The sequence below is a fragment of the Carcharodon carcharias genome, chromosome 31 (assembly GCF_017639515.1).
Source record: "Carcharodon carcharias isolate sCarCar2 chromosome 31, sCarCar2.pri, whole genome shotgun sequence".
In the NCBI taxonomy this organism is placed as follows: domain Eukaryota; kingdom Metazoa; phylum Chordata; class Chondrichthyes; order Lamniformes; family Lamnidae; genus Carcharodon; species Carcharodon carcharias.
The window spans coordinates 9,161,284-9,188,026 of NC_054497.1; the positions used below are offsets into that span (position 1 = coordinate 9,161,284).

At 53.6% G+C, this 26,743-nt stretch overlaps 1 protein-coding gene across 1 annotated transcript in view; it reads right to left on the reverse strand.

Moving 5' to 3' along the window:
* Nucleotides 1–26,743, reverse strand: part of LOC121271497 (SH3 and multiple ankyrin repeat domains protein 1-like) — a 389,623-nt gene that overhangs the window by 98,974 nt on the left and 263,906 nt on the right. The window contains 4 exon segments of the mRNA XM_041177480.1: nt 11,232–11,347; nt 16,422–16,478; nt 17,984–18,007; nt 22,984–23,064. Of these exon segments, the coding sequence (XP_041033414.1) occupies nt 11,232–11,347; nt 16,422–16,478; nt 17,984–18,007; nt 22,984–23,064 (278 nt within the window).

Sequence of the window (26,743 nt, forward strand, 5' to 3'; positions counted from 1 at the left end):
ACACCACACACACCCACCCACCCACCCCCACACACACAGACACACACACACACACACACACACCCCCCACACACACCCACACCCACCCACCCCCCCACACACACACACACCCACCCCCACACACACACACACCCACCCCACAAACACACCCACACACACACCCACACACAACCCCACACACACACACCCCACCCCCCACACACACCCACACCCCAACACACACCCAAACACACACACACCCCTACACACACCCACACACACACACACACACACCCCCCCACACACACCGCTAAACACATACACACACCCCCCCACACACACACCCACTCCCAACACACCCACACACCCACACACATACCCACTCCACCCCACAAACACACACACACACCCACCCCACACACACACCCACCCCACACACACACACATCCACACACCCACCCCACACACACACCCATCCGCCCACACACACACCCCCCACACACCCACACACCTCCCCCACACACACACACCCAAACACACACACCCCCCCACACACACACACACCCCCAAACACACCCCCACACACACCCACACACCCACACCCCACCCCCCACACACACACCCCAGCCCATACACACACCCCCCACCCCACACACACACGCACACACAACTCACAAACACACACACCCCCCCACGAACACACACATACACACACCCACCCCTCACACACACACACCCCCCCCACACACACACACACACCCCCTCTCACACACACACACACACCCACGCACACACACCCCCCTCACACACACACACCCCCACACACACACACCCCCCCTCACACACACACACCCCCCACACACACCCCCAAACACACCCGCACCCCACACCCCCCACACACACACCCCAGCCCATACACAGACCCCCCACCCCACACACACACACCCCAGCCCATACACACACCCCCCACCCCACACACACACGCACACACAACTCACAAACACAAACACCCCCCCCACGAACACACACATACACACACCCACCCCTCACACACACACACACACCCCCCCACACACACACACACACACCCTCACACACACACACACCCACACACACACACACCCCCCCCTCACACACACACACACCCCCACACACACACACCCCCCCCTCACACACACACACCCCCCACACACACCCCCCCCTCACACACACACACCCCCCACACACACCCCCAAACACACACGCACCCCACACACACACACCCCCCCCACACACACACACTCCCCCAACCCCCCCCACACACACACACTCCCCCGCCCCACACACACACACACCCCAAAAACACACACAAACCCACACACACAAGTACCCCCCAAACACGCACACACCCACCCCACACACACACACACACACACACACACACACACACACCCTCACACACACACCCCCCCCCATGCGCGCACACACACACACACACACACCCTTCACACACACACACCCCCACACACCCCCACACACACCCACACCCCACCCCCCCACACACACACACCCCACACAAACCCCCAAACACACACACACACACACCCCACCCCCCCACACATACACACACCCACACCCCACCCCCCCACACACACACACCCCACACACACCCCCAAACACACACACCCCACCCCCCACACATACACACACCCCCCCCCGCACACACACACACTCCCACACACACACCCCCACACAAACATACACACACACACCCCCCAAAGACCCCTAAACACACACACACACCCCCACACACCCCCCACCCCACACACACATGCACACACACACACAACTCACACACACACACACACCCCCATACACACACCCACCCCACACACACCCCACACACACACATCCACCCCACAGACATACCCTACACAATCCCACACACACACACACCTCCCCCCCCACACACACATACCCCCAAACACACACACACACCCCACACACACACACACATACACCCCACACACACACCCACCCCACACAGACCCACACTCCACACACACCCACCCACCCCGCCCACACGCACACACATCCACACACACACACCCACCCCACAACCCCACACACACACCCCCCACCCCACACACACACCCACACACAAACACACACTGCCCCACACAAACACACACTCCCCCACACACACACACCCACACACACACACCGACACACACCCAAACACACACACACACACCCCTACACATACCCACACACATGCCCACACACACCCACACACATACCCACCCCCCCCACAAACACACACACACACCCACCCCACACACACACACCCCACACATACCCACACACACCCACACCACACACACACACATACACACACCCACCCCACAAACACACCCACACACACACCCACACCCCACACACCCACACACATACCCACCCCACCCCACAAACACACACACACCCACCCCACACACACACATCCACCCCATCCACCCCACACACACACACCCACACACCCACCCCACACACACACCCACACACACACCCATCCGCCCACACACACACACCCACACACATCCCCCACACACACACACCCACACACACAGTCCACACACACACCCCACACACAATCCCACACACACACCTCCCCCACACACACCCACACACATACCCCACACACAATCCCACACACACACACACCTCCCCCCCCCACACACCCCACACACACACCCCACACACACCCAACACACAATCCCACACACACACACACCTCCCCCCCACACACACACACGCACACCTCCCCCCCCACACACACATACCCCCAAACACACACACACATACCCCACACACACACCCACACAAACACCCCACACACACCCACACACACACATACACCCCCCACACACACCCACACCCCACACAGACCCACACCCCACACACACCAACCCACCCCGCCCACACACACACACACATCCACACACAAACACACCCACCCCACAACCCCACACACACACACCCCCCCCCCCACAACACACACCACACCACACACACACACCCCTACACATACCCACACACATGCCCACACACACCCACACACATACCCACCCCCCCCCACAAACACACACCCACCCCACACACACACGCACCCCACACATACCCACACACACCCACCACCACACACACACCCACCCCCACACACACACACCCCCACCCCACACACACCCACACCACACACACACCCACCCACCACCCCCACACACACACACACACACACACACACACACACACACACACACACACACACACACCCCACCCACCCACACACACACCCCCACACACACACTCCCCCACCCCACACACACCCACACCACACACACACCCACCCACCCACCCCCACACACACAGACACACACACACACACACACACCCCCCACACACACCCACACCCACCCACCCCCCACACACACACACACCCACCCCCACACACACACACACCCACCCCACAAACACACCCACACACACACCCACACACAACCCCACACACACACACCCCACCCCCCACACACACCGACACCCCTACACACACCCAAACACACACACACCCCTACACACACCCACACACACACACACACACACCCCCCCACACACACCGCTAAACACATACACACACCCCCCCACACACACACCCACTCCCAACACACCCACACACCCACACACATACCCACTCCACCCCACAAACACACACACACACCCACCCCACACACACACCCACCCCACACACACACATCCACACACCCACCCCACACACACACCCATCCGCCCACACACACACCCCCCACACACCCACACACCTCCCCCACACACACACACCCAAACACACACACCCCCCCACACACACACACACCCCCAAACACACCCCCACACACACCCACACACCCACACCCCACCCCCCACACACACACCCCAGCCCATACACACACCCCCCACCCCACACACACACGCACACACAACTCACAAACACACACACCCCCCCACGAACACACACATACACACACCCACCCCTCACACACACACCCCCCCCCACACACACACACACACCCCCCTCTCACACACACACACACACCCACGCACACACACCCCCCTCACACACACACACCCCCACACACACACACCCCCCCTCACACACACACACCCCCCACACACACCCCCAAACACACCCCGCACCCCACACCCCCCACACACACACCCCAGCCCATACACAGACCCCCCACCCCACACACACACACCCCAGCCCATACACACACCCCCCACCCCACACACACACGCACACACAACTCACAAACACAAACACCCCCCCCACGAACCCACACACACACACACCCACCCACACACACACACACCCTCCCACACCCACACACACACCCTCACACACACACACACCCACACACACACACACCCCCTCACACACACACACACCCACCCACACACACACACCCCCCCCTCACACACACACACCCCCCACACACACCCCCCCCTCACACACACACACCCCCCACACACACCCCCAAACACACACGCACCCCACACACACACACCCCCCCCACACACACACACTCCCCCAACCCCCCCCACACACACACACTCCCCCGCCCCACACACACACACACCCCAAAAACACACACAAACCCACACACACAAGTACCCCCAAACACGCACACACCCCACCCCACACACACACACACACACACACACACACACACACACCCTCACACACACACCCCCCCCCATGCGCGCACACACACACACACACACACCCTTCACACACACACACCCCCACACACACCCCCACACACACCCACACCCCACCCCCCCACACACACACACCCCACACAAACCCCCAAACACACACACACACACACCCCACCCCCCCACACATACACACACCCACACCCCACCCCCCCCACACACACACACCCCACACACACCCCCAAACACACACACCCCACCCCCCCACACATACACACACCCCCCCCCCGCACACACACACACTCCCACACACACACCCCCACACAAACATACACACACACACCCCCCAAAGACCCCTAAACACACACACACACCCCCACACACCCCCCACCCCACACACACATGCACACACACACACAACTCACACACACACACACACCCCCATACACACACCCACCCCACACACACCCCACACACACACATCCACCCCACAGACATACCCTACACAATCCCACACACACACACACCTCCCCCCCCACACACACATACCCCCAAACACACACACACACCCCACACACACACACACATACACCCCACACACACACCCACCCCACACAGACCCACACTCCACACACACCCACCCACCCCGCCCACACGCACACACATCCACACACACACACCCACCCCACAACCCCACACACACACCCCCCACCCCACACACACACCCACACACAAACACACACTGCCCCACACAAACACACACTCCCCCACACACACACACCCACACACACACACCGACACACACCCAAACACACACACACACACCCCTACACATACCCACACACATGCCCACACACACCCACACACATACCCACCCCCCCCACAAACACACACACACACCCACCCCACACACACACACCCCACACATACCCACACACACCCACACCACACACACACACACACACATACACACACCCACCCCACAAACACACCCACACACACACCCACACCCCACACACCCACACACATACCCACCCCACCCCACAAACACACACACACCCACCCCACACACACACATCCACCCCATCCACCCCACACACACACACCCACACACCCACCCCACACACACACCCACACACACACCCATCCGCCCACACACACACACCCACACACATCCCCCACACACACACACCCACACACACAGCCCACACACACACCCCACACACAATCCCACACACACACCTCCCCCCACACACACCCCACACACATACCCCACACACAATCCCACACACACACACACCTCCCCCCCCCCACACACCCCACACACACACCCCACACACACCCAACACACAATCCCACACACACACACACCTCCCCCCCACACACACACACGCACACCTCCCCCCCCCACACACACATACCCCCAAACACACACACACACACCCCACACACACACCCACACAAACACCCCACACACACCCACACACACACATACACCCCCCACACACACCCACACCCCACACAGACCCACACCCCACACACACCAACCCACCCCGCCCACACACACACACACATCCACACACAAACACACCCACCCCACAACCCCACACACACACCCCCCACCCCACACACACACCCCCCACCCCACAAACACACACACACACACACAACCCCCCACCCACACACACACACACACCCCTACACATACCCACACACATGCCCACACACACCCACACACATACCCACCCCCCCCACAAACACACACACACACACCCACCCCACACACACACGCACCCCACACATACCCACACACACCCACCACCACACACACACACACCCCCACACACACACTCCCCCACCCCACACACACCCACACCACACACACACCCACCCACCCCCACACACACACAGACACACTCACACACACACCCACCCCCCCCAACACACACACACACACCCACCCACCCCCCCCACACACACACACACACCCCCCCCCACACACACACACACCCACCCCACAAACACACACACCCACACACACACCCCACCCCCCACACACACACACCCCCACACACCCCCCACACACACACCTCCACACACACCCCCCACAGACCCCTAAACACACACACACACCCCCACACCCACACACACCCACCCCACCCACACCCAAACACACACAACCCAACCCCACACACACACACCCCCCCACACACACACATGCCCCCACCCTACACACACACACACACACACCCACCCCACACAAACACCCCCCCCCACACACACACACATGCCCCCACCCTACACACACACACAACACACCCACACACACTCCCACCCTACACACACACCCACACACACACTCACTCCCACACACCCCCCCACACACACACCCACATATCCCTAAACACCCACACACACCCACACACACACCCCTAAACACCCACACACACACACCCACACACACCCACACACACACATGCATCCAAACACACACCCCCCAAACACACACACCCCCCCACAAACCCAAATACACACACATACACAAACCCATATACACACACACACACACACCCAAATACACACACAGACACCCACAAACCCAAACCCACACACATACATACATACACTCACACACACCCAAACACAAACCCAAACACACACACAGGCACTCACACACACACTCAAACACACACAAACTCAGTCACACATCCATGCAAATAGACACAACACATGTTTGCTCATGCTATCAGCATCCTGGAGTTACCATTGACCAGAAACCCATCCCCCACCAGGATGGTCTGAGGGCCCTTAGCTTTTTCCTCGAACAGAGGCCCGAACAATCCCCATCCACCACTACTCTCCTCCATCTGGCTGAACTTGTTCTCACGCTGAACAATTTCTCCTTCAACTCCTCTCACTTCCTCCAAATAAAAGGTGTGGCTATGGGTACCCGCATGGGCCCCAGCTATGCCTGTCTCTTTATGGGGTATGTGGAATATTCCTTGTTCCAGTCCTACTCCGGCCCCCTTCCACAACTCTTTCTCCGGTACATCGATGATTACTTCGGTGCCGCTTCATGCTCTCGTCGGGACTTGGAAAAATTTATTAATTTTGCTTCCAATCTCCACCCCTCCATCATTTTCACGTGGTCCATCTCTGACACTTCCCTTCCCTTCCTTGACCTCTCTGTCTCAATCTCTGGTGATAGACTGTCCACCAATATCCATTACAAACCCACCGACTCCCACAGCTACCTCGACTACAGCTCCTCACACCCCGCTTCCTGTAAGGACTCCATCCCATTCTCTCAGTTCCTTCGCCTCCGTCGCATCAGTTCCGATGATGCTACCTTCAAAAACAGTTCCTCTGACATGTCCTCCTTCTTCCTTAACCGAGGTTTTCCACCCACGGTCATTGACAGGGCCCTCAACCGTGTCCGGCCCATCTCCCGCGCATCTGCCCTCACGCCTTCTCCTCCCTCCCAGAAACATGATAGGGTCTCCCTTGTCCTCACTTATCACCCCACCAGCCTCCGCATTCAAAGGATCATCCTCCGCCACTTCCGCCAACTCCAGCATGATGCCACCACCAAACACATCTTCCCTTCAGCCCCCCTATCGGCATTCCGTAGGGATCGCTCCCTCCGGGACACCCTGGTCCAATCCTCCATCACCCCCTACTCCCCAACCCCCACCTATGGCACCACCCCATGCCCACGCAAAAGATGCAACACCTGCCCCTTCACTTCCACTCTCCTCACTGTCCAAGGGCCCAAACACTCCTTTCAAGTGAAGCAGCATTTCACTTGCATTTCCCCCAACTTAGTCTACTGCATTCGTTGCTCCCAATGCGGTCTCCTCTACATTGGAGAGACCAAACGTAAACTGGGCGACCGCTTTGCAGAACACCTGCGGTCTGTCCGCAAGAATGACCCAGACCTCCCTGTCGCTTGCCATTTTAACACTCCACCCTGCTCTCTTGCCCACATGTCTGTCCTTGGCTTGCTGCATTGTTCCAGTGAAGCCCAACGCAAACTGGAGGAACAACACCTCATCTTCCGACTAGGGACTTTACAGCCTTCCGGACTGAATATTGAATTCAACAACTTTAGGTCGTGAGCTCCCTCCCCCATCCCCACCCCCTTTCTGTTTCCCCCTTCCATTTCTTTTTTTTTCCAATTAATGATATAGATTTTCCTTTTCCCACCTATTTCCATTATAAAAAAAAATTTTTTTTTTTTTTACATCTTTTATGCTTTCCCCACCCCCACTAGAGCTATACCTTGAGTGCCCTACCATCCATTCTTAATTAGCACATTCGTTTAGATAATATCACCAACTTTAACTTTAACACCTATATGTTCTTTTGTACTATTGTTGTTGACATCTTTTGATGATCTGCTTCTATCACTGCTTGTTTGTCCCTACAACCACACCAACCCCCTCCACCTCTCTTCTCTCTATCTCTCCGCCCCCCACACACACACCTTAAACCAACTTATATTTCAACTCTTTCTTGGACTCGAACTCAAGTTCTGTCGAAGGGTCATGAGGACTCGAAAAGTCAACTCTTTTCTTCTCCGCCGATACTGCCAGACCTGCTGAGTTTTTCCAGGTAATTCTGTTTTTGTTTTTGTTTTGAGCCATATAAATACTCTGGCTACAAGAGCAGGTCAGAGGCTGGGAACTCTGTGGACAGTAACTCACCTCCTGACTCCCCAAAGCCTGTCCACCATCTACAGGCACAAGTCAGGAGTGTGATGGAATACTCTCCACTTGCCTGGATGAGTGCAGCTCCCACAACACTCAAGAAGCTCAACACCATCTAGGACAAAGCAGCCGCTTGATTGGCCCCCGTCCATAAACATTCACTCCCTCCACCACTGACACACAGTAGCAGCAGTGTGTGTACTATCTACAAGATGCATTGCAGGAATTCACCAAGGCTCCTTCGACAGCACCTTCCAAACCCACGACCACTACCATCTAGAAGGACAAGGGCAGCAGACACATGGGAACATCACCACCTGGAAGTTCCCCTTCAAGCCACTCCCCATCCTGACTTGGAAATATATCACTGTTCCTTCACTGTCGCTGGGACAAAATCCTGGAACTCCCTCCCTAACAGCACTGTGGGTGTACCTACACCACATGGACTGCAGCGGTTCAGGAAGACAGCTCACCACCACCTTCTCAAGGGGCAATTAGGGATGAGCAATAAGTGCTGGGCCCAGCCAGCGACGCCCACATCCTGTGAATGAATAAAAAACACACGCACACACACATCCAAACATGCACACTTGCACACACCCTGATGCATATACGAACACACACTCACATCCAAACACACCCATGTACACTCAGGAACACAGTCACTCACTCTCATTCACAAATACACACACACACACATACACTCACTAAAACATAGGCACTCACAAAGACATATACACACTCACAAAGACATATACACAGACACACACATGCTATCACGATCGTCGTCCAAGTCCTCAGACACGTTTCTCTAATCTTCTGGCACATGGACTGACTGATGCCGGAGTGAGATCTTCCTTGGATGAAATCTTCCCTACAATCAGCAAGTGGGCACTCATCACTAATCTCACCACTTCAACTAAACTTCAGTCCCTCTGTGTAAAGAGTCCGCCACATCCTGCTCCATTTACCAGGTCAACTTTCACTTAAACACCAGCAGCACACAGCTTTCAATTCTCAGCTAAAGGACAGGTTGAGCTGGTCGCTTTCTGATTTTGAACAAATGTGACATTGCGGAATCAGTGTGTTCCCCTAAAGCCCCTCCTGGAGAGGAGGGAGGGAATGAGTGCCTAACAACAAGAGAGTAGATGGAGGGAGAGGGAGGAAGAGAAGGCAGAGGAGTGAGAGAAGGGCAGGAGGTAGGTGAGGAGGCAGGAGAGAGGGGAGGAAGATGAGAGAGGAGGGAGACAGAAACAAGAGGAGGGGAGGTGAAGGGAGAGAGAAGAGGGAAAGGCAGAGAGAGGGTGGAGAGAGAGAAAGGAAGAGAGGGTGGAGAGAGGGAAGGGGAGAGGGTGGAGAGAGAGAAGGGGAGAGAGGGAAGGGGAGAGAGAGTGGAGAGAGAAGGGGAGAGGGTGGAGAGAGAGTGGAGAGAGAAGGGGAGAGAGAGAAGGGGAAAGAGAGTGGAGAGAGAGAAGGGGAGAGGGTGGAGAGAGAGAAGGGGAGAGCGGGTGGAGAGAGAGAAGGGGAGAGAAGAAGGGAGTAAGAGCAGTCGAGAGGGAACACGTTGGGAAAGAGCTAGAGGACAATGAGAGAGAGGAGTCGACAGGAGGAAAGAGAGAAGAAATGGAGTGAAAGAGACAGAATGAGAGTGGGAGAGAAAGATGCAGAGACACATGGAGAGAGATACTGGACACGAGAGGTAACCCCTGTTCACTCCGCTCCGCCCCTCCCTCTGCCTCTATTCTGGCTCTTGGTCCAGTCCATTGGTTACCCTCTCCTCACTCTCTGCACACTCACCTCTGCACTGTAGAAAGTCCTGGCTGCTGTCCGTGGCTTTGGCACATTGGCCTGAGCGCTGGCACTCTCGTTCGCGATGGATTGTTGGGCTGCGGCCAGAATCTCGTCCAACCTGTCTGTGGGTACGAGCAAAAAGCCAGTAAGGCCAAGGCACATCACCCGAGCAGCCACGCGGGACAGTAGCTACAGCCATTCCCGGGCACCCATCTCCTGACACCAATCGGTCTCTATAACCCTCTCACTCGGCTCAGAGACTCCCCCTCACCCTTCACCTTCCCTCAATGACAGACATGACCCCCTCATTCCATTTCGGAGCCAGGCCCTGACCCTCGAATACAAGACCCCCTCCCCCGACTCCTGTTTCCAGGCCGAGAAGGCAGTGGGCAGGATTTTCCGATCCCACCAGTGACGGGCATCGTCGTGGGAGGGGCGGGAAAATTCGGAGAGCGGCCAAAAATCCATCGGCGTTTGACTGCTCCCAAGTTTCCCCGCCCCGCCCGGGATCATGCCTGCCGCTGGCGGGAGTGGGAATTCCAGGCCGGGATCTTGCCCCGGACTGTTGAGCACCGCCCCTGAGTCTCGACGGTGTCAAAGATTCGGAATTCAGTGCAGGTGTCCCGCACTAACCCCAGTGAATTCAGTAAAGTCAGCACATCCTAGCGACTGAATCGTCTGAAAAGGTGTAAAAGAAATTGGAGAATTTTTACAGCACCGGAAGCCATTCAGCCCATTGTCTCTGTGCTGGCTCTTTGAAAGGGCTGCTTAATTGGTCCCACTCCCTCGATCGTTCCCATATTTCTGCTAAACGTTCCTTTTCAAGTCTTTATCCAACTCCCTTCTGAAGATAACCATCAGGAATGCTCCCACCACCCCTCAGACAGCACATTCCAGATCACAACTCTGCTGTGTTAAAGTAGTTCTCCTCGTCACCCCCTCTGGTCCTTTAGCCAATTACCTTACAATCTGTGTCCTCTGTTTAGAGACCCACCTGCCGGTAGAAACAGTTTCGAATTTTGAATGCCTTTATTGAATCTCTCTTTAACCTTCTCTGCTCTAATGTGGACAACTTCAGCGTCTCCTGGCCCCACATGTACCTGAAGCTCGTCGTCCCTGGCACCATTGCAGAAAATCCCACCTTCACCCTCTGCCAGGCACTTCTTTCCTTCCAAAAGCACAGTGCCCGGAACAGCTTTGTAGCAACCATAAGGCCAATTGCCACGCAGTCTTCATACTAAAAGCAGAACTTTCTGGAAACATTGCTGAATAGAGAGACATGCTGCCGAAGCTGTTCATCGGGCACTCATCCGGACAAATGCAGGAATGCCAAATTTCAAACGATCACCACAATTGATGCTACAGGAGAAAAGGGTGCTGATTGGTTGGCAAGTTGACTGATTGGCCAAGATGTTGCCGTGGAGAAAGCAATGGAGAGTAATAGGGTCCCCAAGTTCCCATGTGGTTCAGTAAAGGTACAAGGCTTGAACATCTTCCTTTCGTTTGCAGAGACGGGTCCCTGGGTGTCAAGGTCAATTGATTTTTGGCAGCTCCCTGAATTTTCCTGATGATGCCCGTCACTGGTGGGATCGGAAATACCCCGTCCACTCTGTTCTCAGCCTGGGAGCAGGAGTGGGTGAGGGTGCTGTGTTCAGGAGACTGCGGGGGGACAGACTTTTGTCTTTTGGTCTACAGGGTAGGGGTTGGGGCTGAGAGGAAGGGAGGGGGAACGTCTGGATCAGAGAGGAAGTGAGCGGGTGTGTCTCAGTCTGAGGGAGTGAGTGGGGGTGTCTCAGTCTGAGGGAGCGAGTGGGGGTGTCTCAGTCTGAGGGAGCGAGTGGGGGTGTCTCAGTCTGAGGGAGTGAGTGGGGGTGTCTCAGTCTGAGGGAGCGAGTGGGGGTGTCTCAGTCTGAGGGAGTGAGTGGGGGTGTCTCATTGAGGGAGTGAGTGGGGGTGTCTCAGTCTGAGGGAGTGAGTGGGTGTGTCTCAGTCTGAGGGAGTGAGCGGGGGTGTCTCATTGAGGGAGTGAGCGGGGGTGTCTCAGTCTGAGGGAGTGAGTGGGGGTGTCTCAGTCTGAGGGAGTGAGTGGGGGTGTCTCATTGAGGGAGTGAGTGGGGGTGTCTCATTGAGGGAGTGAGTGGGGGTGTCTCAGTCTGAGGGAGTGAGCGGGGGTGTCTCAGTCTGAGGGAGCGAGTGGGGGTGTCTCAGTCTGAGGGAGTGAGTGGGGGTGTCTCAGTCTGAGGGAGTGAGTGGGGGTGTCTCAGTCTGAGGGAGCGAGTGGGGGTGTCTCAGTCTGAGGGAGCGAGTGGGGGTGTCTCAGTCTGAGGGAGCGAGTGGGGGTGTCTCAGTCTGAGGGAGCGAGTGGGGGTGTCTCAGTCTGAGGGAGCGAGTGGGGGTGTCTCAGTCTGAGGGAGTGAGTGGGGGTGTCTCATTGAGGGAGTGAGTGGGGGTGTCTCATTGAGGGAGTGAGTGGGGGTGTCTCAGTCTGAGGGAGTGAGTGGGTGTGTCTCAGTCTGAGGGAGTGAGCGGGGGTGTCACAGTCTGAGGGAGTGAGCGGGGGTGTCTCATTGAGGGAGTGAGTGGGGGTGTCTCAGTCTGAGGGAGTGAGTGGGTGTGTCTCAGTCTGAGGGAGTGAGCGGGGGTGTCTCATTGAGGGAGTGAGTGGGGGTGTCTCAGTCTGAGGGAGTGAGTGGGGGTGTCTCAGTCTGAGGGAGTGAGTGGGGGTGTCTCATTGAGGGAGTGAGTGGGGGTGTCTCATTGAGGGAGTGAGTGGGGGTGTCTCAGTCTGAGGGAGTGAGCGGGGGTGTCTCAGTCTGAGGGAGCGAGTGGGGGTGTCTCAGTCTGAGGGAGTGAGTGGGGGTGTCTCAGTCTGAGGGAGTGAGTGGGGGTGTCTCAGTCTGAGGGAGCGAGTGGGGGTGTCTCAGTCTGAGGGAGCGAGTGGGGGTGTCTCAGTCTGAGGGAGTGAGTGGGGGTGTCTCAGTCTGAGGGAGCGAGTGGGGGTGTCTCAGTCTGAGGGAGCGAGTGGGGGTGTCTCAGTCTGAGGGAGTGAGTGGGGTTGTCTCATTGAGGGAGTGAGTGGGGGTGTCTCATTGAGGGAGTGAGTGGGGGTGTCTCATTGAGGGAGTGAGTGGGGGTGTCTCAGTCTGAGGGAGTGAGTGGGTGTGTCTCAGTCTGAGGGAGTGAGCGGCGGTGTCTCAGTCTGAGGGGGTGAGCGGGGGTGTCTCATTGAGGGAGCGAGTGGGGGTGTCTCAGTCTGAGGGAGCGAGTGGGGGTGTCTCAGTCTGAGGGAGTGAGTGGGGGTGTCTCATTGAGGGAGTGAGTGGGGATGTCTCAGTCTGAGGGAGTGAGTGGGGGTGTCTCAGTCTGAGGGAGTGAGTGGGGGTGTCTCAGTCTGAGGGAGTGAGTGGGGGTGTCTCATTGAGGGAGTGAGTGGGGGTGTCTCATTGAGGGAGTGAGTGGGGGTGTCTCAGTCTGAGGGAGTGAGTGGGGGTGTCTCAGTCTGAGGGAGTGAGCGGGGGTGTCTCAGTCTGAGGGAGTGAGTGAGGGTGTCTCGGTCTGAGGGAGCGAGTGGGGGTGTCTCAGTTTGAGGGAGTCAGTGGGGGTGTCTCAGTCTGAGGGAGTGAGCGGGGGTGTCTCATTGAGGGAGTGAGTGGGGGTGTCTCAGTCTGAGGGAGTGAGTGGGGGTGTCTCATTGAGGGAGTGAGTGGGGGTGTCTCAGTCTGAGGGAGTGAGTGGGGGTGTCTCAGTCTGAGGGAGTGAGCGGGGGTGTCTCAGTCTGAGGGAGTGAGTGGGGGTGTCTCAGTCTGAGGGAGCGAGTGGGGGTGTCTCAGTCTGAGGGAGCGAGTGGGGGTGTCTCAGTCTGAGGGAGTGAGTGGGGGTGTCTCAGTCTGAGGGAGCGAGTGGGGGTGTCTCAGTCTGAGGGAGCGAGTGGGGGTGTCTCAGTCTGAGGGAGTGAGTGGGGGTGTCTCATTGAGGGAGTGAGTGGGGGTGTCTCATTGAGGGAGTGAGTGGGGGTGTCTCAGTCTGAGGGAGTAAGCGGGGGTGTCTCAGTCTGAGGGAGTGAGCGGGGGTGTCTCATTGAGGGAGTGAGCGGGGGTGTCTCATTGAGGGAGTGAGTGGGGGTGTCTCAGTCTGAGGGAGCGAGTGGGGGTGTCTCAGTCTGAGGGAGTGAGTGGGGGTGTCTCATTGAGGGAGTGAGTGGGGATGTCTCAGTCTGAGGAAGTGAGTGGGGGTGTCTCATTGAGGGAGTGAGTGAGGGTGTCTCGGTCTGAGGGAGCGAGTGGGGGTGTCTCAGTTTGAGGGAGTGAGTGGGGGTGTCTCAGTCTGAGGGAGTGAGTGGGGGTGTCTCATTGAGGGAGTGAGTGGGGGTGTCTCAGTCTGAGGGAGTGAGTGGGGGTGTCTCAGTCTGAGGGAGCGAGTGGGGGTGTCTCAGTCTGAGGGAGCGAGTGGGGGTGTCTCAGTCTGAGGGAGCGAGTGGGGGTGTCTCAGTCTGAGGGAGCGAGTGGGGGTGTCTCAGTCTGAGGGAGCGAGTGGGGGTGTCTCAGTCTGAGGGAGCGAGTGGGGGTGTCTCAGTCTGAGGGAGCGAGTGGGGGTGTCTCAGTCTGAGGGAGCGAGTGGGGGTGTCTCAGTCTGAGGGAGCGAGTGGGGGTGTCTCAGTCTGAGGGAGTGAGTGGGGGTGTCTCAGTCTGAGGGAGCGAGTGGGTGTGTCTCAGTCTGAGGGAGCGAGTGGGGGTGTCTCAGTCTGAGGGAGCGAGTGGGGGTGTCTCAGTCTGAGGGAGCGAGTGGGGGTGTCTCAGTCTGAGGGAGTGAGTGGGGGTTACAAGCTCGGCTGATTATCCTAAATTGGCAGCACCTCAGCCAATCAGATTCGACTTGCCAATCAGCCTTTTCTCCTGTAGCGTCATTTGGTGCGAATATTTGAAATTTGGCATTTTGCATTTTTCCTGATGAGCTCAAGATGAAAAGCTTCGGGAATAGGTCCCCCTTTCCAGCAACATTCCAGTTGTGGAAGCAGATGGCAGGTCTCTCATTGCGCAGCCAAAATGTTTTGAGTGACAGCCTATTCTCGGTTTCCTCTGCGTTTCCTGATTTGGATTTTAAAGATGCTCCCTCTGCTTTAACACAACTCCGAGCTTGACCTTTGATCTCCCCAGTATCTACGGTGCGTTATTTTGAAAGTTAGCATCGACTATTTACTTAATGCCATTTGATAAACCTTCCGCCTCTTCTCGGTGGACTGCTGGGGCTCATAATCTGTAAGACACAAAGGGACAGCAGGTTAGGGGCCACGTAGCCAAGTTCATTATGGGTTCATAGGAGGCCTCTGGCCTCTCCTTAAGAGCGGCATCTGTAACTGCACAGAGCACAGCCTCTCTGGGGAGTGTACCACTGAGGGGGTGAGGTATTGGCTTTTGGCTGTGACCCAATTTAAGAACTTCCAGGAGGGAGGTGCTCTCAGTTGGTGAAGCAGTGATGATTGGTGCACAGGGTTAACCAAGATCGGTGGCAAAATTTAAACCAAGTCCTGCCACTAAAATTAGATTAGCTTCTCCAACCACCGTCGGAAAAGATGAAAATCTTCCAATGCATTTTTAAAAAATGTATTTATTCACGTGGGTGTCTCTGGCTGGGGGCCAGCATTTTTATTGCCCATCCCTAATTGCCCCTTGAGAAGGTGGTGGTGAGCTGCCTTCTTGAACCGCTGCAGTCCATGTGGTGTAGGTACACCCACATTGCTGTTAGGGAGGAAGTTCCAGGATTTTGACCCAGCGACAGTGAAGGAACGGCCGATATATGTTTTCAAGCAGCATGATAAGTAATTTGATACCTATTTATAAAAACAGAAAATGCTGGAAAAACTCAGCAGGTCTGGCAGCATCTGCAGAGAGAGAGACAGAGTTAACATTTCAAGTTATACACACTCGAAGCGTGAACTCTGTCTCTCTCTCTCTCTCTCTCTCCACAGATGCTGCCAGACCTGCTGAGATTTTCCAGCATTTTCTGTTTTTATAAATACGTATCAAGTTACTTACCAAGCTGCTCTGGGTCAGGGGGAGAAAGGTGGGACATTGAGAATGAGGATGCTGGAGCAATATAAAGACACAAGAAATAAAGAGCTGGAGTGGGCCATTCGGCCCCTCAAGCCTGCTCCGCCATTCAATAAGACAGCGGCTGATCTGATCTTGGACTCATCTCCACTTTCCTGCCTGTCTCCCATAACCCTTGACTCAGCCGTGGATATATTCAGTGACCCAGCCGCCACCGCTCACTGAGATACAGAATTCCAAAGATTCATGACCCACTGAGGGAAGAAAATCCACCTCATCTTCGTCTTAAACGGGAGGCCCTTTATTCTGAAACAGTTCCCCTTCCCCCCCAGTTCTAGATTCTCCCAAGAGAGCAAACACCCCCTCAGCATCCACCCTGTCAAGTCCCCTCAGAATCTTACCTGTTTCAATGAGGTCACCTCCCATTCTTCTGAACTCCAATGAGTACAGGCCTTTCCGCATAAGGCAACCCCTTCATCCCATCAAACCTCTCTCCCTGAATCCTCATACAACACGTGACTTTGGCCTACTCAGGTCCTTTCTGAGGCCTGATTCAAACCCCCATCCTCCCTCTGGCTTCACTGCTCGAGTGAAGGAGGCGAGGACTTTAAGGGGTCGTTGGAGGTTACGGGTCAGCGACATATCTGCGGACAGAGCCTTTTTGTTTGAAAAGAGTAAGCGTGTTTTCCGTGTGACATGTCGATCACTCACCGGCCTTCTTGTTCCAGGGGGAGGCTGTGGGGGAGGGGAGGGGGAAGAGAAAACAATTTCAGTCGGTTTGGAAGTTAAACAATCACACTATCTAGCCAAAGGTTCGCCTGTAATTATCCTTTTTAAAGAGAGGCTAGGCTGCGGCCTGGTCAAGTCAGAAGTGGGCGGGGGGGCGGTGGTGGGGGGGAGGCATATTACACTCTTAATATTGTAAAACGCACCAAGATTCTTCCCAGGAGCGACTGTCAGACAAAATTTGACAACAAGTCGCATCAGTAGATATTAAGGACAGGTGACTAAAAGCTGGGTCAAAGGGGTGGGTTTTAGGGACCGTCATACAGGAGGAGACAGAGAGAGAGAGAGAGAGAGAAAGAGAGAGAGACAGGGAGATGGAGAGAGAGAGAGTGAGAGAAAGAGAGAAAGTGAGAAAGAGAGACAGAGAGAGAGAGAGATGGAGAGAGAGTGAGAGAAAGAGAGAGAGTGAGAGAGATGGAGAGAGAGAGAAAGAGAGAGAGTGAGAGAGAAAGAGAGAGAGAAAGAGAGACAGAGAGAGAGAGAGATGGAGAGAGAGTGAGAGAAAGAGAGAGAGTGAGAGAGATGGAGAGAGAGAGAAAGAGAGAGAGTGAGAGAGAAAGAGAGAGAGAAAGAGAGACAGAGAGAGAGAGAGACAGACAGAGAGAGAGAGAGATAGAGACAGACAGACAGAGAAAGAGATGGGAGGTTTAGGGGGGAAATTCCAGTGTTTGGAACCCAGGCAGCTGAAGGCACGGCCACCAATGGTGGAGTGATGGGAATCGGGGATGTGCAAGAGGCCGGAATTGGTGGGGCGCAGGGAAAGGATAAAAGGGGTTTTAATATTTCCTAAGAAAATTTTGCCAGAGGTTGTTATTTTAATCAGGCATATCCCACCATCAGAACTTTCAGGGAGATAGACTCATCCACAAGACTATCGCTGATTGGTGGTAAATATCTTGTGGCTAATACAACTCCAGGAGCAAAACCCACTAAAACCAGCTAAGGTTAGAGGTTAAAAGAATTGATTCTTGATTGACAAGGGAGTCAAAGGCTATGGAGGGTAGAGAGGAAAGTAGAGTTGAGGCCACAATCAGATCAGTCATGATTTTATCAAATGGTGTAGCAGGCATGAGGGGCCGATTGGCCTGCTCCTGCTCCAAATTCACAAGTAAGTTCATCTATTCGTAGGTACTAACCTCCCCTCAGCTCCTTAATGTTGCTTTCAAACTAATGCAGGCTCTCATTCAACCTCATCAGTTGTACTTTCCGGGTAGTCTGTGTTTTGGTTTTACCAGCAGGTCTCCTGTGGCATTGCTGATAGCAGAATAAACATTCAAACGGACAGAAGCAGGTATTACTTTGCCGCTAAGGCGGGATAACACCTGGGTTAATTTACAAGGAGAGGTCACAAAAACTAGGGTCGCAATTCCTGGGATTTAGAAGAGCAACGGGGTGATTTGATCAAAAGTTTTCAGGGTGTTAGGGGGAGCAGATGGGTAAATAGAGAACAACTATTTATGCTGAGATAAAAACAAAAAAGCTGCGGATGCTGGAAATCCAAAACAAAAACAGAATTACCTGGAAAAACTCAGCAGGTCTGGCAGCACCGGCGGAGAAGAAAAGAGTTGACATTTCGAGTCCTCATGACCCTTCGACAGAACTTGAGTTCGAGTCCAAGAAAGAGTTGAAATATAAGCTGGTTTAAGGTGTGTGTGTGTGGGGGGCGGAGAGATAGAGAGAGAGGGAGGTGGAGGGGGGGGTGTGGTTGTAGGGACAAACAAGCAGTGATAGAAGGGGTGATGATCTGCTTCTGTCGAAGGGTCATGAGGACTCGAAACGTCAACTCTTTTCTTCTCCACCGATGCTGCCAGACCTGCTGAGTTTTTCCAGGTAATTCTGTTTTTGTTAACTATTTATGCTGGTTGGGGAGCGTAGGACTGTGGGGGAGGTGGGTGGGGGGGGGGCATGTTCTAAAAATGAGCACCAGACCTTTCAAGAAATAAGGAAACACCTACCGAGAAGGGAAAAAAACAGTAAAAACTGGGAAATAAGAGGACTGGTCCGAACTGGTCTTATATACCTTAAAATGGAAGGCCAGTTAAAAACTGGGAAATAGGAGGACTGGTCCGAACTGGTCTTGTATACCTTAAAATTGAAGGCCAGTTAAAAACCGGGAAATAAGAGTACTGATCTGAACAGTATTTTCCTGCTGGTGCTTTCTATCTGATTGTTAAGAAGGGACCCGCGGGTGGGACACATTTTTCAATACTTTCCCCCAGACTGAACAAATCTTCACCTAATGGATGATTATCGAACTCTACTCCCTGAGTTAAAGGCCCTGTGGTGTAGTCCCTTGCTCGCTGAGACAGTGGCTCCGGGTTCAAGTCCCAGTTCGGGACTTGTTGGCTATGGGAGTAATGTCCGTCGCGCGGTTCAACAGGTTGATAAGCAGCCCACGTATCCCTCCAACACCTTCCCACTACTCCCCAGAATGGTGAAGATAGAAAACAAACTGGACTGGGAGAGTTATTCCTTTCATTCCGTTTCCCTGCCCCAGTGCTCTGGAGATTATCACCAGCCCTGTCCCACACAAATGATTCAAAGGCTCGACAAATGAAAAAAAAAAAGCCTCAAATCCAACTCAAGCCAGGCTTATCTCGCTGCTCCAGCTGTATGTGAATTAATTAGTAATCTCCCTGTCTCCGTGCCCCTCAACTGCTGGGCCAGGCTGTGGCCTAGTCATAAGCGAATCAGAAGCCTTCTACCACGGAACAAAATTGTGAGAAGTCACTGAACTGCTTTAACAAACATAGAGAAAAGCAAAATTCAATCACATTGTCCCCCCAGACTCCCCCTCTTGGCTGTTTTAAGGTTATTTGTTTCGACACACGTGATTTCTCGAGATGAAAGTGTTTACCTCATTTTGCCCTCCCGGCCGCCTCTTCAAAGGGGGGGGAGGCTGCTCTCACCTGGCCGAAGAGGCCCATTCTTTAACCTGATGGCCCCAATTTCACCTCCCTGACTGACCCCAAAGCCCTCGGCTCCCTCGTAGATCAAAAATCTACATAATAATTGCCCTTGGGTTTCCCAAAATTGAAAATTAATCTCCTGGATCCTTCTACGTGCAACAACATGCAGGAGAAAGATTATGGCCGCGTTAAAAATATTAATTTTCTTTCAAAATATTGGAGGTGGGGGAACAAAGTGGACTGGATTGAGAATCAAGGTGAATTCAATCGGGTAATAAAGGGTCTTCTAATTGGCTGTGAGGCGCAAGGAGGATGGACCAATGGCCTGAGTGTAAGGGGGTGGGGTGGGGGTGGGGTTGGGGGTGGGGGTGGGTGGGGGGTGGTGGCGGGCAAGTGGTCATGTGATGAAACCACTGGAAATCACCTGACCAGAGTTGACAAACCCTGTCGCTGTGCCAGATGTTCCAGATGTTGCCCTGGCCCAAGGTCACCCTGCAGTGCCTGGGCAGAGGATTGAGATCAGGAGTGAGAACCGTAGCCCAGAAATGTTACGTTGGCTTGTTAACACTTTTTTTATTCATTCACGGGATGTGGGTGTCACTGGCTGGGCCCAGCATTTATTTCCCATCCCTAATCGCCCCTTGAGAAGGTGGTGGTGAGCTGCCTTCTTGAACCGCTGCAATCCATATGGTGTGGGTACACCCCCAGTGCTGTTAGAGAGGGAGTTCCAGAATTTTGACCCAGTGACAGTGAAGGAACGGCGATATATTTCCAAGTTAGGATGGTGAGAGGCTTGGAGGGGAACTTGCAGGTGTTGGTGTTCCCATCTATCTGCTGCCCTTGTCCTTCTAGATAGCAGCGGTCGTAGGTTTGGAAGGTGCTGCCTAAGGATCCTTGGTGAGTACCTGCAGTGCTTCTTGTAGATGGTACACACACTGCTGCTACTGTGTGTCGGTGGTGAAAGGAATGAACGTTTGTGGATGGGGTGTCAATCAAGTGTGGCTGCTTTGTCCTGGAAGGTATCAAGCTTCTTGAGTGTTGTTGGAGCTGCACTCACCCCGGCAAGTGGGGAGTGTTCCATCACACTCCTGACTTGTGCCTTGTAGAAGGTGGACAGGCTTTAAGGGGTCAGAAGGTGAGGTGCTTGCTGCCAGCCTCTGACCTGCTCTTGTAGCCACAGAATGGGAGCAGGAACATAATCGGATGATTGTTCTGTTCAGGTGAGACAGAGTAACCTCAGACAAGTTCACCAGGGGCAGGGTTTTCCAGCTATGGGCAGGCACACACTCAACCCAATTGGGCATAAAATCACACAGGATGACGTCGGGCGAGCAGGTTGGCAAATTGGTTGGCAGGTGGGCAAATAGGCCAAGCGGACTTAGCATTTGTGATGAAACCTCATCCACAGGTGGGATGAGGTTTCCAACGGTGAGTATATTTTTTTTTTAAAAATCAGAAAAAATTTTTCAACTGCGTTTTAGACATGTCCCCCCCCCCCCCACCTCATGTGACTGAGTCACGCGTGGGGACCTGTTTGTATCATTCCTAAAATCATTCTTTTCCTTTGTACAATTCTTCAGCTCCCTGAGGCAGCTCTGGGCCCCCAGGGAGCTGTCAACGCAAGCTCCCCACACCCCAACCCCCCCCAAACCCCTTTCCGCGCTCGCCCTCCTCCCACCCCCACCACTCTGGCAGCGCTGGGCGTTTCATTGTTAACTGGCCAGCCAGTGTGAATTTGGGGTTCTGGGTGCGGGGGGGGTGATTGTGGGTGGTGACCGGACCCTTTCCTGGCCGTTCTTGGGGTCCACGCGCCCTGCCCTCCCGAAGACTGGAGAATCCTGCCCTGGGCGTTTATTCGTGTCAACCCCCCCGAAGCTATTTTGTCTCTTACCCCGGTGGGGGGGGTGGGGGGGGCATGCTACATTTCCAGGATGGCATCGTTGGCTGTGAACTTGTAAAGGAAGCAAACCGTTATCACCTGTACGCCGCGTAGAGAGAGAGAGTTAAGATGCTTACCGAGGTCCTCAAGTTCAGAGGTCATGGATTTCGAGCGCAGGGCGATGGCCGGCGGAGTGAGCCGCTTCGTCTGCGTCGTGACTGAAACAGAAAACATTTCACCCGATCACGGTGATGTCAGCCGCTGCTCCACCAGGGCTGGGAAGCTGAGCAAACAACTCTGGTGTCAGGTTGCAGGGAGGGTGTGGTCACACTCAAGCGGTGTGCAGAAGAGATTTATGAGTGGGGCGGGGTTGGGGGAGGGGAATTCGCCACGATTGGAGAATTTTCGTGGTGGGGAAAGGTTGGATCGTCTGGAGTTGTTTACCTTTGAGACGGAGGAGGCTGAGGGGAGATTTAACAGAGTTGTGTACAATTATGAGTGAAGTGGGGTAACTGGTTAGGATGGACATGTATTAATAGCTTTAGTAGAGAGAAATGAAGTTGTTAGAGTTCTCTCTAAGCATGATGGGAAATATAGCCAACACATAGGCATGTTGGGTGTGGTACTGTGGGAATCCAACTAACGATCATAAGTCTTAAAACTTAATGACCGTCACAGGATGGGCAAACAAATGTTGGGGCAATAAAAGCACAGACTGGAAAATGTTAGAACCAAGGCATTTCCCAGCCTTTCCAGGGAGATAACAGAGACATCTGCAGCCTGAATAACTCTGCTCATTAGGTATGTGACTGGAGGTTGTACTGGGCAGTATAGTGAAATGTGATAACTAAAAGATATAGATATGCTACGCAGCCTTTGTATCAGAGGGACACACTGTAGAACCAGGCTGTGTCCTCCCAGCATATGCTTGAATATGCTTGCTTACTGGAAACGCACAGACTTGAGTGGTCTCATCGTTATACCGCAACATGAGGAACCAAAATAGGGAGGATGGGAAGGAGCTATGCCTGAGCAGAATGGTCAATAGCTAACGGACTTAGATTTTAACTAATTGGTAGAAGGATCAGAGGTGATCAGAGGAGAATCTGTTTCCACCCGGGGGTGGGAACTCACTGCCTGAAAGGGTGGTAGGGGCCAAAACTCTTATTGTCTTTAAAAAATAATTGCATATGTGCTCGAAGTGCCATAACCTACAAGACCATGGACCAAGAGCTGGAAGGTGGGATTAGACTGGTTAGCTCTTTATTGGTCAGTACAGGCACGATGGACTGAATGGCCTCCAAATGGCACGAATTTTCCATGATATTTAAGAAGCAAACAGCACAATAAGGCTCTGAAATAGGCTTGGCAACCCTCCAGAAATTGAAGATAGGATCCCTAAGGTAGTGCCAGGAGCAAATGCTGAGCCTGGAATCCCACGGCGTTAAAATCAATTCTTTGAGTACTTTTGTTTATTTGTTACAAAAAAATGTCAGATATGGGAATAAAAATAAAAGCAAAACTAAAACTTTAATAAGAAATTGGCTGAGTGACAGGAAATGGAGAGTAGTGATAAATGGTTGTTTTTCAGATTGGAGGAAGGTTTGTAGTGGAGTTCCTCAGGGGTCAGTGTTGGGACCCTTGCTCTTCCTGATATATATTAATGACCCAGACTTTGGGGTGCAGGGCATGATTTCAAAATTTGCAGAGGATATGAAGATTGGAAGCGCTGTCAGCTGTGATGAGAATAGTCTTGAACTTGAAAAGGTCATAGACATGTTGGTGAATGGGGCAGGCAAGTGGCAGATGAAGTTCAATGCAGAGAAGTGTGAGGTGATTCATTTCAGCAGGAAGAATGTGGATCGACAGTATATACTAAAGGGAGAAACTCCAAAGAAGGTGCAGAAACACGGGGATTGCAGTTTATATATACATAAGTCATTGAAGATGACAGGGCATGTTGAGAAAGCAGTTAATAAAGCATATAGTACATTAGGCTTTATTATAGGGTCATTGAGTACAAGAGTAAGGTGGTCATGTTGAATTTGTATAAGGCACTAGTCAGGCCTCATCCGGAGTACTGTGTCTAGTTCTGGGCACCACATTTAAGGAAGGATGTGAAGAGACTGGAGTGAGTACAGAGGAGATTTACAAGAATGATTCCCAGGATAAAGAACTGTAGCTCTGAGGATAGATTGGAGAGATTGGGTCTGTTTTCCTTGGAGTAAAGAAGGCTGAGAGGAGACTTGACAGAGGTATTCAAGATCCTGAGGGATATGGACAGGGTAAATAGTGAGAAATTGTTCCCACCTCAAGATGGCATCACGAACTAGAGGGCTCAGATTCGAAATAATTAGCAAAAGGAGTAAATGTGATGTGAGGAAAAATTTTTTCACCCAAGCGGTGGTTGGAGCCTGGAACAAACTTCCTGAAAGGGTGGGGAAGGCAGGTTTGATTGAGGTATTCAAAAAGGAATTGGATTGCTACCTGAAAAGAGAGAACGTGCAGGGTTACGGGGGTAAGGCAAGGGAGTGGGACTAGGTGGAATGCCGTTTCAGAGAGCCATCATAGACTCGATGGGCCCAATGGCCTCCTTCTGCACTGTAAAGATTCTGTGATTCAGTAAAAGCAGTTTGATAGGCATTGAAGAATCATCCAATCAAGTAGTGAAGAGTTTCTTCACTTTCTGATTGGCTGTGGGATGGTGGGGGTCTTGGATAATGGAAACCAGTGGTAGGAGTGTGTGGGCAGGGTTTCAGGATGATGGACATGTTGGGGGACAAATGGCAGGAGAGCATTTCGGGTCAATTGCCAAAACGAGGTCCTGTGATAAAAGCTCCAGGAATCTAGCCAAACAGAGTTGGTAACCCGATTGTGAGAGAGAGAAAGATATTTTCCCTGCATGCATTTTGGTTCATGTTGTGCTTTTGAGCACTGACAGTGTATGTGTCAGCCTAGTTCACTTGCTGACACGCTGCCACTGTGAGTTCAGATGTCCACTCCACAAACCTGAACACATAATGCAGGTCCATACATCCAGCAGAGTATAGAAGGAGCGCTGCACTGTCAGAGGGTCAGTACTGAGGGAGTGCTGCATTGTCGGAGGGTCTGTACTGAGGGAGTGCTGCATTGTTGGAGGGTCAGTACTGAAGGAGGGCTGCACTGTTGGAGGGTCAGTACTGAAGGAGGGCTGCACTCTCAGAGGGTCAGTATTGAGGGAGTGCTGCACTGTCAGAGGGTCAGTACTGAGGGAGTGCTGCACTGTCAGAGGGTCAGTACTGAGGGAGTGCAGCACTGCCAGAGGGTCAGAGCTGAAGGAGTGATGAACTGTCTGATGGTCAGTACTGAAGGAGTGATGCACTGTCGGAATGTCAGTACTGAGGGAGTGCTGCATTGTTGGAGGGTCAGTACTGAGGGAGTGCAGCACTGCCAGAGGGTCAGAGCTGAAGGAGTGATGAACTGTCTGATGGTCAGTACTGAAGGAGTGATGCACTGTCGGAATGTCAGTACTGAGGGAGTGCTGCATTGTTGGAGGGTCAGTACTGAGGGAGTGCTATACTGTTGTAATGTTAGTACTGAGGGAGTGCTGCACTGTCAGAGGGTCAGTACTGAGGGAATGCTGCGCCACCAGAATGTCAGTACTGAGGGAGTGCTGCACTGTCGGAGGGTCAGTACTGAGGGAGTGCTGCACTGTCGGAGGGTCAGTACTGAGGGAGTGCTGTACTGTCAGAATGTCAGTACTGAGGGAGTGCTGTACTGTCAGAATGTCAGTACTGAGGGAGTGCTGCACTGTTGGAATGTCATTACTGAGGGAGTGCTGCACTGTTGGAATGTCAGCACTGAGGGAGTGCTGTACTGTCGGAATGTCAGTACTGAGGGAGTGCTGCACTGTCGGAG